We start from the raw sequence: 16510 nt of genomic DNA, 5'->3' as shown, positions 1-16510 counted from the left end.
TAATGGGTGAAATTAACAAATACCCAAAGAGAATGTATTGACTGCATTGCAAACAGTTGTAAGTTATTGTGATAATTAGAAACATTATTGGAAATGGTTCCTTAATTTTGTATATTAGATCGAAGATTCCGTTTAAGTTTTATCAGTAATTGTGCTGCTCTGTTCGTGAAGTTAATGGGCCCTTGAATGAAATCTCGGTTTGAAGTTTTCCACCAGAAGAAAACGACGCGCAAGAGAAAACCGGTCATTGCAGTACCGCAGTAGGCCGCTGGGTGACACCTAACCCCGTTTCACACAAGGCATTGAATTTCTTGGAAATTCATGTCTACTGGTCACCAAATGCGTCCTGTATTTTGGGGAAGACTTTGCGAAAGGCATTTTGCCCTCAAGCTTTGACAACCTCACCTGTCTCAGATTTATTTATTTTTTTCAGCATATTTTGGAGGGGTTATCAGTGTTTTTAGCCATTTCCTCGGCTGTGTAGGTTAGCCTTTGAACCGGAAGTAGTTGATAAATGTAACTACTGAAACGTAAGATAATCTAAATATATCCAGGGCTAGCTGTGTTGAATTTCAGTGTATATGACAATTTCAGTCAATGATATATCAAATTAATATATATATCGCCATTACGTTTTCTTTACAAAAACACTGACCAACAGCCAGTCATAGCGGAGCTGTTATTTCGGTCTGTACCGGCGGCCAAACCAAAGTCTCTGACCCTGAAACCAACTGCATTCCACATTTGGCACATCAACCATGAGCAGCTAGTTTACGTGTACTCTGTTAAATTGTTCTGACCTGACCTCACGAAGAGATTATATATTTTTTTTAAAATGTCAACCGTCAATTGTGCTCGTTTCATGTATTTTGCGTTTGGAAGTAACTTGTTGAAGGAGAGACTGCAGCTTGCTAACCCCTCGGCGATATTTTTCTCTGCAGGTCGACTGAAGGTTTGTACATAAAGCACCTTTAACGTGTAGATTCACCCTATAGAATTAACATCGCTGTCATGAATTAGCACATGTACTTATTTTTCCCAAAAAAAATGTATGCTGTCATAATTTCGCTCATTCCTCGTGTAACGTTGACGCTTGCTACTTGGCGTGCGGGGATATTTGTCACTTCCTCTTGTAAAGGCTGCAGGTGAACGCTCCACAGAGACCAGCCCTTTTCTTCATGTTTCAGTGTAAGTAGGCACACTTACGGAGGGAAAACTGCGTGCTCTCGCTGCGGCCATCCCTCTGTTAGCCTTCAGCAGTCTACATGGACTATCCTACTTTCTGGTTAACTTGACATATGTCGGTTTAACTCTGGTCACAGTAGTCAGTGCTGTCATTTAAAACCAGCTACTTTTCTAAATCTGAGTACTCCGACAAGAGCGGTTACTATAGCAACAGTGCACTGTAGTACGTGAGACTAATTATTTTCCAAGGCCAGAAATATCATTTTATCTACCACTAATCAACTAAATTGTAATTTTCCGGGAATCTGAAGGAATGAGGCAACATTCTTTAAACTTATCATTAAAAATCTGCTCATTACACGTTCTTCCGCTCTATAAGTGCTGTTGTAGTTGTAACCTTGTTGTCCACATATGTTTGTTTTAGTCATGGTCCAACTACTGAACCATGTGCAGTTTGTGCTTCACCAACCCTTTTTAGTATGTTCAACTTCACCTTGATATTAATTAAGTGTAGTGTATACCTAGTGCGTAAATAGCCAGGCAGCATGTACTGTTGATACTTTAACTGCTGGGGGGTGCATGGATGTAAAAGTTCACTGATGCACGGTGGCACCTATCCATGCAGAGCTCTAAAAGTCAGTATCTTAAAGTGGAAGTTGATGGGGAGCCAGCGTAGCTGATTTAGCAACTGTGTGGGATGAGAGTACTTAGAGGAGTTAGTTATAATCCTCACATCAACTTTCTGAACAACCTGCAGACGTTCCAAAGACTTTTTGCTTAGACACGTGAATTAAGAATTACAATAATCCAAATTTGATGAAATAGATGCATAAAATACACCTAAATTCACTTGAAAGTGGCAGTTTACCTGTCTGTCTTTTGCATCAGTAATTAGAGAAACAAATACCCGTTAGATAAAGCCATTCCCGTTTTCCATAAGTGCAGCAGTATTTACTGGGTTAAAGACTTCATAATATGGGGAACAGCTGATTTGGCTACCTAGCATTATTGGTTTCTTAAAGTGAGCATCCCATGTATGGGGGGGGGGGTGCTTCACTCCCTCCTTTGATGAACCAGCTGAAACAACAGGATCTGAGTGTACAGTGCTCTGATCGTGCTGTTACGACCAAATGCTAAACAGACCCACAGGAGATGTCGTTAAAAATCACAAATAAAATGTTTTCTCACCGCACAGTCTGATGCTCTGTACAGTCTACCCCTATCACAGCCCTCTGTGTGTGTGTGTATACAGGACTACAAGCTGAACTTTGGCCTGTGGGAGAAACATGCGGAAAGTGCATGGCACGGTGGAGCAGCCACCATTGAGTTCTGTCCCGGCTCAGAGGTGTGGGGGGTAATCTGGACTTTGAGCAATGAAAACCTCTCAAGCTTAGACAAGTAAGACACACACACACGTCTGTTAATCACTTTAGCTCTCAACAGGCCCAATTTTCACCTTTTTTTTTTCTATCCATGCCCTTTTAGACAGGAGGGAGTGAGCCTTGGACAGTACTCTCCATTGGAAGTCTCCGTGGAGACCGATCAAGGCCTGATGCTCTGCAGGACGTATCAGATGAACAATTTCCACGCCAGTCCTCCTTCACCTCAGTACAAACAGGTGCGAGCTTGCAAACTCAAACTGATCCAGATCAACACACTCCACCTATTCTGAAAAGCAGCTACATTATTCCTCACTCATTACATGTTACTAACTAAACCAGCATTTTTGTGAGTTGAAGTTATTTATGTCGCTTTTTTTTTTTTACTTACAAAGGTGGTATGCCTGGGTGCGAAGCAGAACGGGCTCCCCGTGGAGTATCTGAAGAGCCTGGAGGCCATTCAAACCAACAGCTACAACGGCCCGTCGATCCTAGATCAGATCGGGACTGTCATGAAGTAGAGATTGAAATTTTGTTGAGCTTGAAAATGAGAAAAACTTTGCTGGCTGTTCTGAGAACAATGGGCCTCATGCAACAAACGTTCGTACGAACAGATTTGTTCTTAAGTCGTGCGTACGAGTGATTTAAGAGAATTTGCGCATTCACCAATCTTTTCGTATTTTACGTTTTCTTTCAGGTACGAACAGACCTGTCATAGGAGTTTTGTAAAATAGTCCGCTGTTATTCCAATCAAGTTTACTTGACTAATGGATTGTATATTTAATTACTTTGAAAAAAACATAAATACAGTATACCCCATAATTATGCTGACATTATTCTGTTTGACTTAAATTACGCACTAATTGAAGGTTCATTTGAATCTGTATATAACAAGGTCAATGGGAAGCGTAACCAGCGGCTGACTTCCTACTTTTAGATGCCTTAGTGCGTCAGGCTCTTGGAAGAGAACGTGTGGATACCCATGTGGAGACAGACGAATGGCTGACATCGCGATTTAGATTCCCAAGGACTGTGCTGCTGCTACAAATATGCAGCTTGCTAGAGCCACAACTCCAGAGAAAAACACGGCAATCAAACCCAATTCCACCACACGTCCAGGTCCTCACCACTCTTGGATTTTTGGCCTCTGGAACCTTTCAGAAGGAGATTGGAGACAGATCGGGGGTGTCCCAGTCCTGTGTGAGTCGTGCGCTCCTCTTGGTCATCAAAACTCTCATCAGTTTATCCGCCATGGTACATGGTACATCAAATTCCCATACACCGCTGTCCAACAAGTACAAATTAATCGGGACTTTCATGCCGTGGCTGGACTGCCAATCATAATTGGAGCATGAGACACATATACGCATCAAAGCCCCCGTGCTGTCGTGGAGCGCACTGAGCTGAAGGCCAGGTGGGTGTGTCTCGATACCTCGTTCATGGCGCAATATTGCCATGATGAACGAGGGTCTCCACCTGAACCAGCCCAGGCAGACCAGAAGGTGTGGTGCCAGAAGACCCCCCTCATGGACCACCCCATCAAAGTGCCATCATGATGAGGCAACAACTGATTGCACGGCTTTAGCTGCAGTCATCGAGCGCCTGGCCATGGCGAGACGTTTTTTTTAAGCCATTTTCATCAAACCATTTATTTTTTTATTTCGGTGACATTGCGAACTGCAGGTGACACAGAATTAATAGCACTCGTAATTGCTTCCCATTTCTTCGCTTTAGCAGGTCCCGTAATTCCACTGCTGACACTGCTAAAAATGACAGATTTTCCTTTCTGGATCTCTGAAAGCAGAACTTCTGTCTCAGAGCCCGTAAAGTTGTTCTTTTTGCACCTTGATGCCATTTTCATGACTCAACACTTCCTGGCACAGGAGTGAGGAAGCACAGCTCCTAATATGGTATTATTTAGGGCGTGGAGTATGCAAATCTACTATCCTGTGCATGTGAACTTGGATAGGTCTAAATGCTTAATGTTCTGGTCTGTCAGCTGGTCCAACACATTTAACCACCACTCGATTTCAGTATGCAATGCTAAAAATGATACTTTTACCATGAAGTGATATCTCAACCCTGTTCAAAAAGATTTGTATTATTCTACCAGCACATCACCCTGGCTTTCCAGCTACTCGTGAAAAACAAAAACATGGCTCTGGATGCTTTCACAAATTGAAGATAACATTTTTATTTTAGAAAATGAAAAATAAAAGGAATAATTTATGTAAAAGAAAACCACTTTTATTTCTTTACAACACAGTGGCCCAGGACAGAGATACACTTTATTTATTACCTAACCCAACAGTTTTTCCACACTCTTGGAAGAATAGAAAATACTAGTACAAAAAACAGTGGTCGGGAGGAGAGAAGCAACGTGAGGAACACCCAATAACATGTTTTTAAGTTGTGTTGGATCTCTAAGGAAACTTCCACGAGTCTATGCAAATGTTGTGGATGTCACAATGGCACAAATTAATAGTTTGTTCTGAAAATAAAACAAAAGCTCATGCAAACAAACGGGGTCGACAGAGTGTTCACTAACTGGGAATTTTAACGACAAACGTACACATTCTGGAGAACTCGGTCTCCGGGAGATGATGAAGAAGAAACACGGGTCGATGAAAAGGTCTCAGGTATCAAATAAAAACACGACAGTGGATTCGAAAAGCAAAGTTTGATATAATATATCGACTCTATATTAAGTGTGAACAAAATACATTTTTTACAAATAGGCTTAAATAAAGGACATAAAAGGCATCAATGAGGGGCGAAATCAGTCTAACCATTGTTGAAGGATAAGATTGTATCCAGCTAAATCTTGTTGCAGCTAAACAGGCGATGTCAGAATATCTAAGAGATTTTTTTGTCTATCGTCATTATTTTTCAGAGAAGCATCAGCAACGAGGCATTGCATTTACATGGAAATTAGAATACAAACCACCAACAACATACCGAGGTCAAATGAAGCACTATTGATGAAGGCTACATTAACAAACTGCCCTTAGTTACATGACAACTTGTATGTTAGGAAATGTTGCATCATCTGCACGGCGTGGTACTTTTACCTAGGACTCTCTACACAAAAGGCCATCATTAATTAGTTAGCAGGTTATTTTTCTGGTTTTAATTCAGACATTTGCATTATTCGCCGTTTCCGGGTCCCATTTTCACACATTTCTCCACTCATTCCATCGGCTCCACTTGTTCCCCTGCTGGAACCTTCTCAGCTCCACTTACATCCATCGGTTCGGCAGCTTTCTCAGCTCCAATTTCAACTGTTGCTTCGGCTAATTTCTCCGCTCCACTTTCACCCATTTTTTCTGGAACATTCTCCGCTTGACCTTCATCCATTGGCTCTGGTCCACACTCACTGTTTCCCACCTGCTCTGCTGACTCGGCCGGCGGCGGCTGCTGCTCCGGGATCAAGAGGTTGTGCTTAACTTTGCTCAGCTCATTCATGTTGAAGCCGAGGAGGACAGCGGTCGAGTTCCTCTTGAGACTCTTCATGGTCTTGCTGCGCTTCTTGCTGAAGAGCGCTGCCAGCTCTGCTTTGGTGAGGGACAGCCTCCTGCATAGCTCCTCGGTCTCGGGTTTGGTTGCGTAGGGATTCAGGTTGAAGTACTTGGATATGAAGTCTCTGCGCTCCTCGCTGCAGCGGCGCTCCACAGCGGTGGGCTCCAACGCGAGCTTGACCGTGGGGTCGCTCTGAATCTCGATCTCCGGTGAGGGCACCAGCTTTTCTTGAAACTGCTTCTCCTGCTCACGCTTCTCCACCTCTCGCCTCTTGCGCACGGCGGCCCTTTCTTCTCGCTCTCGTCTGTTGGCCTCCATGACCTGCTTCAGTGCAGCCTCCAGCCTTTTCTTAGACTGCAGCTCTGCCTCCGTTACAGGGGGCTCCGCAGGGCGTGCAGCAGAGATCACACGAGCTGGGGCTAAAGTCTGTGCCATAGTCATCCCTTTTGGCACTTGAAGAAAGTAGAGTCCGGACGCCTGGCTGACCTGCTGAGCTAGTCTTGGCGGCTGCTGTGGCAGTACTGGTGGGGGTTTTGGAGGCTGTGGTGGCTGTGGCGGTTTTGGCGAACAACGGCATCGCTGAATGTGAAGCATCACAGCCTGCTGGGTGACCTTTCCCGTGTACACACCGTTGCAGTATATGCACTTGTAAGCCTCCGTCTTCAGGACGGCGTGGATGGTGGGCGCTACGAAGTGCTTCTCCTTCAGGTGCTGGAGGTGGTCGGTTTCGTGCTGGAACTTTTGGTCGCAGAAGGGACAGTACGCGCTGTGGGTTTTCACGGGTGCCGGGCAGATTTCTTGCTGGTTGCTGGGCTGCAACTTAACAAAGATTAGGTCAAGGGAATTAGTGACAAGGGCAAGATTGACCTCCATGTCTCCGAGGACGTCTTTGGGTGCAGTGGTGTTCACGTCAAAGTAAGGGAACAGGATTCCTCCAGCACCTTTAGAGTAGACCCTGTACTTCTGCCTCAGGAAGTCGCAGTATGCTTTGCTCGTGGGATTGTGCTGCTTCACGTGTTCTGCAAGCTGTTTGATTGAAAAGAACAAAGCTGAGCAGTACAAACAGTTGAGGCCGTGCAGCAGGTGTTGGAAGACGCTCTTTTCTGACAGCAGAATTTTGCACGTTAGACATTTGACAGTTTTATCAGGCATTTTCCTCAGGAATGATGCTCGAGCGGCCACACTTTCTGACCTGGACGTGGAGGATTTTGTCTGATGTGCGACCTCTGTATGTATGTCAAACACGTTGGAGGGGAAAAGTTCGTTGCACAGGGGGCATGTGATCCATTTCTTGGTTTGCGGTGCCGAGTTACTCGGTTGCTCAACAGGCTTAAGGGGGGTGGTTGTTCTCTGAGAGACGGGCAATGCTGCTTGCAGTGGAGCAAAAGTGTAGGTGGGCATGCCATTCACCCTGTTGCCGGTTGGGATCAGGTTGCTCAGCAGGGACTGTGAAGTTAGCATGGTACCTTGTAGGGCAACAGGGTTTGTCGTTGCCCTTTGTGTAACCACAGTAGGCTTAGGCGCAGTCCCAGTTCCAGCGGCCACGTTGGCCTGCAGTCCTGACGGAAGAACAATCTGCTGGCCTTGTAGAGTCTGTCGTGGTTGAGCTGTAGCAGCAGATAAGGTTACAGGGGCCTGTTTTAAAGACATGTTAGACACCGTGGGAAGCTGGATCATAGGCGACCCCTGGGGTACAGCACTTCGGAGGGCTATCGTGGCACCAGGCTGGAGCAAACCTTTAGCTTCAGCACTAGCAAGCTGCACCAGCGCCGATGCTTGGGGAGGCAAAAAAGCTTGGTTAGTTCCAGGGGCACAGATCAGAGCAGTACGGTTTGTAGATCCTTGTAGCTGCTGTAAAGCCACTACAGTCCCAGCGTGTTGGCCGTTACTTGGTAAGACCAAAGAGTTACTGGTGAACATCTGAGGTTGCTGTGGTTTGGGAGCAATATTTGGGAATGTCACAAACAAGCCATTCCCATTAGCTGTTGGTTTAATTGTGTAGTTCTTGTTCTCATAAATCAAACTCTGCACCTGTGTGCTGACTGAATAGTGTGCCGGTTCGACTAGCATGTGATGCAACATTTGGTCGAGTGTTCCAGTGTTCACCTTGCAAACTTTACAGCAGTAGATCTTTATGGATGTAGTCACTTGTTGGTGTAATCTATAACCAATGTACTGCTCTGCCAAATGGTCCAGGTGCTTGAGAATGATGTGCTTCTTCATCGCAAAGATGGAGGAGCTTGGAAATCCACATTTTCGACACTGATACCTCTCGTTTCCACGATGGGCGGATATGGTGCCGTCCCTCTGTAACTGTATGTTTGGTACGGGAAGTTTGGCGTGGAAGAAGAGCATGTGCTTTTTGACAATCTTGGGGTGGGCGATGAAGAGGCACTGAGTGCAGGGCGCCAGTGCACAAAACGTTTGAACATATCCATGGCAACGAGATACGTGGCTCCTGAAGTTGTAGATGTTGTGTGAGGAGTACTTGCACAAGTTGCAGCACAGAGATCGGGACCGGTAAGGCCACTAGAGAGAAAAACACAATAAAAATCAGCAAAACATTACTGAAAAAGAGTTTCCGTTTATATATACACAAATTAAAAAATTCATGCATCTGCACATCATCTGATCTTCACGATAACGTATCACTGTAAGGTCGCTCTTCACTGTGCCTGAAGCCAGGAGGTTGAGCAATGAAAATTCTCTTCCACAGAAAGCAGCTCTGCTTCGTTGAAAAGGTTGCTACATCTTTCAGTAGATGCTTATAAAAAATTTTTTTTTTTAAAAAAAGGCACCAAAAATGCTTATTTGGAAACAACGCCATTCAACAAACTTTCCATCTGCACGTGGTACATGTGTGGATGTGAATGCAGGGCTGGGGCTGCATATGCTTATGAGACTGAAACACTCAACTGCATGCAGATGACAAAGATTTTAAATAATTTACAAAATAACTATGTGAATCTGTTCAAATAGATCAGATAGACAAGATAATATTACAAAAGGTAGACAAAGACAGACAGCTAGACAGATGCAGACACATAGTCGGACATAGAGATTCAACTAACACAATACTCTAACACCCCCCCTCTCCAACACTGAATCACCGTACAAGACAGTTTAAATAGTCTTGGGGTGCTAGACTATGGTCCTTGTTGCATCAGGCGCTTTCTGTGGAGGAGAAACTACGAAACTGAAGGCCTGACAGAAAGATTTTTATTTTAGGTTTGAGTTATTTTATACTGTGAAAAATGAACTGTTCTCAGAGAACATCCTCCATGAGAACATCCATCAGGATTATTTATGGTTCTCCAGGCTGAGAGTGCAGGTAAGACACAACCCCACTTCAAAAAAAACTTTAACTTCAGTTGGGCTGGTAAACACTGGGCTTGTGATCGAGAGTATCAATAATGTCAACCATACTACTAATTATTCATTAAATATCATCAACTGCAGATGAATCAGATTTACCTTCTTTTGTTGTCGGCTACTGTATCCCTCGGTGATATCAATCCAGCCAGTTTCCCGAAAGGTTTGGTCTTCTTTTGCATTTTTCTCTGAGTTTTCATTGAGATCCTGCATAGGGACACATATCTTTTTTTTTTTAAAAATCCCACACTCTACGTGGTCTCCAAGTTAATAACACAAGCTTTAAAACATGAGGTTCTACATAACAATACTGCGACGGCCAGTTCATTATCCACACCGAGCTAAAACTAGTTCAGCCCAATCCAGTCATACAATACGTCCTCCTTTCCGGAGGATTTTAATGTTTACTTTCAGTTATAGCAGTTCGTATCTATGCTCAATGAAGGAAACTGAGTCGAGGAGCAAATTATGTCACTAGTCAAAATGAACAACTATGCTGTTGTGAATGAAAGGGAACATCTGTTGCCAAGATGCAACTAGAGAGCTCTATTGATTACAGTACCTGTCGCATTGATGCAAAAGTCCATTTTCTATACCCGCTTAATCCAATTTAGGGTTGCCCGCGGGGGCTGGAGCTTATCCTAGCTGTCATGGGGCGAGAGGCAGGGTACAGTCTGGACGAGACACACAACCATGCACGCTCACTCTTAGGGACAATTTAGAGACACCAATTAACCTGACATGCATGTTTTTGGGCAGTGGGGGGAAGCCGGAGAACCCGGAGAGAACCCATGCTTCCACGGGGAGGACATTCAAACTCCACACAGAAAGGGATTTGGGGATTTGAACCTGGAACTCTCTTGCTGTGAGGCGACGGTGCTAACCACCACAGCACCGTGCAGCCCCACACTGACCATATTGGTCTTAAAATGCAACCAAAGAACTGCACTTGGCAAATTTTGCAGTCTGACAAACGTTTATTTACTGTAATTCTTTGCAGATCCTGGAGACAGTCCAAACTTCAGTGTCTAACGTACACAAGAGTGCTCAGTGTTTTACAAATCACTGTGGTAAGTGTGAGGCAGACATTGTGCTCGTAATGGCACAAATCAGGGCTGATGGTTTGCTCCTTAAGTGTAAAATTGATTGTAAAAAAAACTTTTTGGATTTGAGTGTTTCAGCAATTGTAAAACATTTTTTTAAGAAGCCCTTACAAATCAACAGTGTTGAGTCATAGTGTTATGACCTGTAAGGGTTATTAACAGCACTTAACTAGCATTGCATTAACTAACATGCATTTCACTGAATTCTTAATGGTTCCTGTGGAGTTTTAGTGCTGATAGTGTTCCGATGGTTGCAGCAAAAACCTCATGCAGAAGTGGACAAAGCCATGGTGGTAGCACTCGCTGGTTTGTGGATTAGAGTTTTAAACCCTTGAATTTGGCACTTTGGCCATCTTCACTTTCTCTTCTTCTTTTTTTTCTCTATGGCGCTAAAGGTGACTAATTGGATAGATGGGCGAAGCTGTAGAGGAGCAATAGGTGCGATCGACCGAGAACACAAGAAAACTATAAATACCCATTAGGCAGCAGCTTGTCGATCACAAGCATAACCTGCATTATTTTCATTTTTTTACCCTGGAAATAACGAGGATGTGCAAATTTGCATCGTGCTGTGCGGGAGAAGACAAACGACAGAGACCACAAACTCATTAGGAGAATGTTTAACAAAGTGTTACATCAAGGGAAAACTAAGGCGATTTTCTCATAAGCTTATACACAACCAGACTCCAACAGAACTCACCTGGTCCTGTTGGTCATGGGAAACAACAAAGGTTTAAGGCACACAGCTACAACTAGAATTAACATACAGTACGTGAATGAACTAACCCGTTCAATTACTGTAGGTCAGATTTTATCCTCACTACATCTGCATGCAAATAGTAACAAAATAATAAAAAAGAAAGAAAAAGGATGTAGGTTTTATGTTTACATGTGTTTTAGTGAAAATCAGAACAGAAAGAGAACTATCACATACAGATAATACAGACTCACACTCGTCACATAATTTAGGTCAAACCCAAAATCGCAGAGAAATCCCAGATAGCACGTACCTTCAGCATATTTTGACAGTCTTCCAGGCCGATCTCACTTAAGATGTTTTTCACAGCCTTACGTGCCTTTCGGATCTTTTCAATATTTCCAACTGGAAGCTGATACATGATTCTCACAAGCCTTATGAAGGAAGAAAAAAAATCTATTTACTCTGCAGCAGTGACAAATTATGCAGCCGTCAAACACCTAACAGAATTGATCTTGTTCTGTAGATTTTTGGTGCAACATTTGCCAACATGGAGGACATTGTGTTTTCCACTTTTAAATTTAACTTTAAATACCACTCTGTGCGGAACAAAGGAAACACCACACACTGTGTGGAGTCAATGGCTGAAGTATATTTAAGTAAGCAGCATATAACAGCAGAAATATCACCAGTCAGTGGGATCACAATGTTAAAAAAGGAAAACATATAGAGATGTAATGATGACTTGCTCGCAATTATAGTGCAGATAAATAAATAATCAATAACCAGGATGTCAAGCACAGCATGGCTGCACATGGATATGTCTGCACAAGCATTGCTCTAATTTACCAATTAAACCAAAACAATAACATGCAACTGCTGCTTTCCTCAGGACGTACCAGCTATTAAGTCTCTTATTCACAGTAAACTCAAAGTGTGGGACTTGGATACTTGCTAACTTTAAACCTGTCCCTTCACCAAACTGCCATCCATGCTAACACTAAAGAGTGTCTGCCAGCCACAATGTAGTCACTAACGAGCCCCTCGTACCACGCTGACAACAACATGCCGGGTCACTAAGCCGGTCACAGCGCATCTTCCTGCTTCAGAATGCCCACAGCCTCCTCACAAATATTTACCTCGTTCAATATTCAGCGTAGATTAACGTTAGTCGTCGCTGTGCCACCTCCGGCAGAGCTAACGCTCCCCACTTCCACCGGCCCGCAACTGTGTGTGGGTGAGCTGCGTCTGCTGCCACTGCTGCACACAGAGACTCATCGGAGCAGCATCCCCAGCCTATACATGCCGCTGTATGACGACTGTCGTTAAATATGAACAGCAATGATAGCGAGCGGACTCCACAGATGAGTTATTTTTGGTTCAGCTTTTGTCCCTTTCTTCCCCAGTAGAGGAAAAAAATGGCGCTCAAGTTCAGGATCTGACGTAGCCGCTTGAATTTGCATACTGCACAAACTGACCAATGAGAGGCCTCCCATTCCAAAATCTGTATAACTTTTTATTCTTTTGCTATTAGAGTCAGCATTGTTCCACGCTGTTTATGGGGTGTGTTTTATAGCTCAGTTTCTGAATTCAATGCAAAACCTCACTTGATAAATTGACTTTTCTTATTCTATAACAAATAGCTAGCCAGGGGGCGTGGCTAGTTCGAGCCCTGTCAGTCACATGGTTACATGACTAAGCTTGACCAATGAGCTATCGAAAAAATGAGCTAAATGGGTGGTCCTTCTGCTGTGATGTCATATCATGCAACTCTTTTAAGCCAATTACATTGGACCACCATTTTGTTAAGAGATTGACGGGTTAGATGTATTTTGGCTAGCATGGTAGAAATTGCAGAACCTTTTTATTCATTTATTTTTTTGTTTTACATTTACAACAAAAGCCTATATGACTAGCTACATACGAACTGCGATTTGAGCTTTATGCATACTTACACCAATTGGTAACAAAGAATTCTAACATATTTCACATTATAAAATTTACGCTTACACCTTCCCTCTTAAAAATGTTATTTCCCATGCAAGTTGAGGAAGGCCCAAGCCACCTCTCTGTTTGTATCAGTTGACCCCTACAGATGTCAGCTTGTTTTGAGAAAAAGTGATGATTCATCAAAGTTAAAGTGGAGCGTTACTCCTTGTTCTAGCTATTACATTTATCCACACCAAATGGGGCAGTAATTCAGTTAGTCATTATAAAATCTTATCAAATGGCAAATGTCTTTACGCATACATCAGATCTTTGCTTGATCGTCGTTTAACAGACTTGCAAAAGGTGGCTGAGCTGAAGAGAACCGTGCTGTAGCACTTCTTACTCAGAAATAACGGCAAAATCTCAAATCTAAGACTTGTTTAGGGACTGTTGAGTTAAATGACATCTCTAAAGACAAAGCTCTGAAGATAGGGAGACAAATATTTTTTCTGTGAACCTTCTCTGTGTCGTTTTATGGCTATTCAGCATCAGCAACTCAGAGTTCGGTCATTTTTGCTCAAATTGAGCAAGTAGTGAATAAAGAAAAATATTCATAAAGCATGTCATTTCAAACCTAAGCAATTCTTTTTGTCGTATGGGCTTTTCCCCTGGCAGACTTAAGATTTGCCATTTATACAAGAATCACCATCATCCACAAAAAACATTTGATCAATACACACTCTAAACCCAACAAAGGGCTCTATTTGTGACAACACTTCTGAGCTGGTCATCTTTCTGATTAACATCACCTCTAATGAACACTTGACAGATATTTAACACTTGATATGGGCTGTAATGCCCTCCGATGTTTCCATTTGTCTAGAAGTCATTATGAAGCTAATTTCTCCAGAGGAAATCAATTACTTCCTTCAGATACACAAACGTGTATTTTCATGACATTTGAGGATGCTGATGCTCTGCAAAGACTATAACATTTTGCATTGAAAAAACATGATTATCGACACTACATCGTGCTTGACACACATCTGTCCAAGAATCTTACTGGGAAACACGCACAAGATGAGAGTTGAGTGTCTTGTTCAGGGATTTACTGACAGGACACGAAACGTAACTTCGACACAAAAATGGAAATGACCTAAATTTCTCTTAGGCCTAATTTACCACCCGTTATTGAATTTACGAACCTGAAGATGGTTTGTTTGTTCGTTTGAATTGAGCTGCATGAGCTATACTTTTTGCTGCAGAATGGCATTTGGCATAGTATTTTTGAGTTTAGTCTGCTTTTGAGATATCAGTACACAGGAATAGTGCATAGAGTCACAAGCCCCCAGTCAGGATAATGTTTAATGGCTTGCCGCTGTTGCATCTCATCTTTGCACTTTTGCTGCGAACATTAACTATTCTTTCGAAGGATAATATGAAGCTGGTATAGAGATATATAATTCAAACTCACCTTAGATGCTGGTGATTGATTGATTACCTAAAGTATCATGTTATACAATCAACTGGACAAAATCGGATGAAGAACTAGCAGCTTCATATATCCTTCAAGAGTCGAGGGTGGGCTCTCTTTTTACCAACTTCACCTGTATTGTTACTTAAGAAAAATCTATCCTCCTTGAGCTAACGGGTTCTCTCTTGGATTGCAAGTGAGCAAGAATTCCTTCCTGACACAACATAGGCAGACCTCCACTTCTATTTCAGAACCAGACATTGGCCTTTGCAGCAGAAACACGGACAATGGTTCATCAACTAAGTCAAAACAGTAGGTGTAGAGGTCTACAGGTTTTCATCACCTCATGCAGATGCTAAAGAGATATGGAGTAAGTAGCCTATTTGAGGATCTATCCATCCATCGGCTGTCTATACCCTCTCTGTCCCGTTCAGGGTTGCGCAGGAAGTAGAGCCTGTCCCAGCTGTTATAGGGCAAGAAGTAAGGCTGCCTGTCCATCTTTTATTTCTCTGTGCAAACACACCGGCACAGGCGACCATGCACCCTAACACTCCAACACATGGTTAAAATGAAATCCCTAATTAACCTAAAAAAACACCTATTCGAATGGTGGGATGAATTTTGATTACCTAAAGAAGGCTACACTGGCACAGGAAGAGCGTGAGAATCATGTTTGCATCTCATTAGCCAGAGGAGACAGTTACCAGTAGCGCTGTGCCGTGTAGCTCTGTATCCATTTTGATTACAAAAAAAATTTGGTGAAAACATCAGAGGCACTCGGTTGCCTCAGTGGGTAGCTTTGAAATGAATTAACGGGGATAAGAATATTGCCACGGCATTCCAGAGGAATGTTGGAAAATCCCCACAACCCAAGTCACACGTTCACACAACGGTTCACAAAATAAGCAAGAGAATTGACTGCCCTCCCTCTGAGGAAGTGAAACTAGAACTAAAGGCTGATGACACATGACGTGGATGTGGAGCAGAGGTTACAACTGCTGTGCACTTGTATTTAGTTTTTCATCATACTTTACTGTATCGGATTGTAAATGCTCCTCTTTTTTTTTTTTTTTTTTAATGACACATTATCTAGTAGGCTTTTTCAGTCTGTCATAACACAAGTCACAACAAGGCATCTTGAGAGAGGGCCTGACTTCTTGATTCGAACCCGAGAGAATGATTGGTTAAAGCATTCAAACCACGAACACAGCCTACCTTCTAAGAGCCTATTGGTTCATATATATCTACGTGGCAGCATCCTCTGGATGTGATTGGTTTGCAGTGCCTTTCATATCTGCCCTATTCAAATGCTGGTTGTTGGATTTTTAATGACAACCCTGATAAAGGCCCCAAGGTCACTAAAAAAGTTTACGAAAAAAAAATTAATTGAAATGCTTTATATACAACTAATTTTGTTAGGCTTCTAACTTCTTAACTTTTTCTCTCGGTGCCAGAGAAAATGTGCAATTAACTCAAACTGCATCAAACTGTTAATTAAGATTTAGGTTTTATTTAGATTTAATGGCTTAATGTAGAATTATTGAGTTGATAGAGTCAAAAAGTGTGCAAATGTTTCATATGATTGAATAGACTGCATTCCATCTGTACTCATCCATGCATTCATCTCCAGGAGACTCGATTACTGTAATTCTCTTTTAACTGGACTTCCCAAAAAGAGCATTAAACATCTGCAGCTCATCCAGGACGCTGCTGCTAGAGTTTTAACCCGGACTAAGAGATCTGAACACATCACACCAGTTTTAAAATCTTTACTCTGGCATCCAGTCAGTCACAGAATAGATTTTAAAAGCCTGCTGATGGTTTACAAATCCCAGAACGGTTTAGGCCCAAA

The 16510-nt window shown here is 42.8% G+C and overlaps 2 protein-coding genes across 2 annotated transcripts; one reads left to right on the top strand and one right to left on the bottom strand.

Moving 5' to 3' along the window:
- The first annotated feature begins 498 nt into the window (after window positions 1–498).
- On the top strand, window positions 499–3389 carry ggcta (gamma-glutamylcyclotransferase a). Its single transcript, XM_075449414.1, has 4 exons — window positions 499–952; window positions 2438–2583; window positions 2671–2803; window positions 2960–3389. The coding sequence occupies exons 1-4, from the start codon at window positions 836–838 to the stop codon at window positions 3083–3085; spliced, it is 522 nt and encodes a 173-aa protein (XP_075305529.1). The 5' UTR covers window positions 499–835; the 3' UTR covers window positions 3086–3389.
- A 1344-nt stretch (window positions 3390–4733) lies between these two features.
- On the bottom strand, window positions 4734–12678 carry adnp2b (ADNP homeobox 2b). The gene is made up of 4 exons (XM_075449413.1): window positions 12395–12678; window positions 11569–11689; window positions 9558–9662; window positions 4734–8612 (listed from the first exon to the last, which is right to left on the bottom strand). Exons 2-4 carry the CDS (start codon window positions 11674–11676, stop codon window positions 5754–5756), a joined length of 3072 nt encoding a protein of 1023 aa, XP_075305528.1. The 5' UTR covers window positions 11677–11689; window positions 12395–12678; the 3' UTR covers window positions 4734–5753.
- Between the last annotated feature and the right edge of the window lie 3832 nt (window positions 12679–16510).

Source organism: Odontesthes bonariensis, chromosome 18 (genome assembly GCF_027942865.1).
Source record: "Odontesthes bonariensis isolate fOdoBon6 chromosome 18, fOdoBon6.hap1, whole genome shotgun sequence".
Taxonomy (NCBI): domain Eukaryota; kingdom Metazoa; phylum Chordata; class Actinopteri; order Atheriniformes; family Atherinopsidae; genus Odontesthes; species Odontesthes bonariensis.
The sequence above is the reverse complement of the archived record's forward strand: the minus strand, read 5'-3'. Positions and strand labels throughout refer to the sequence as shown.

Coding starts and splice junctions, on each gene's coding strand:
- ggcta (XM_075449414.1), top strand. CDS start 836: ATGTCAACCGTCAATTGTGCTCGTTTCATGTATTTTGCGTTTGGAAGT. Junction 953..2,437: donor TCTCTGCAGGTCGACTGAAG/GTTTGTACATAA, acceptor GTGTGTATACAG/GACTACAAGCTGAACTTTGG. Junction 2,584..2,670: donor AACCTCTCAAGCTTAGACAA/GTAAGACACACA, acceptor ATGCCCTTTTAG/ACAGGAGGGAGTGAGCCTTG.
- adnp2b (XM_075449413.1), bottom strand. CDS start 11,676: ATGTATCAGCTTCCAGTTGGAAATATTGAAAAGATCCGAAAGGCACGT. Junction 9,663..11,568: donor ACTGTCAAAATATGCTGAAG/GTACGTGCTATC, acceptor GTCCCTATGCAG/GATCTCAATGAAAACTCAGA. Junction 8,613..9,557: donor GTAGCCGACAACAAAAGAAG/GTAAATCTGATT, acceptor TTTTCTCTCTAG/TGGCCTTACCGGTCCCGATC.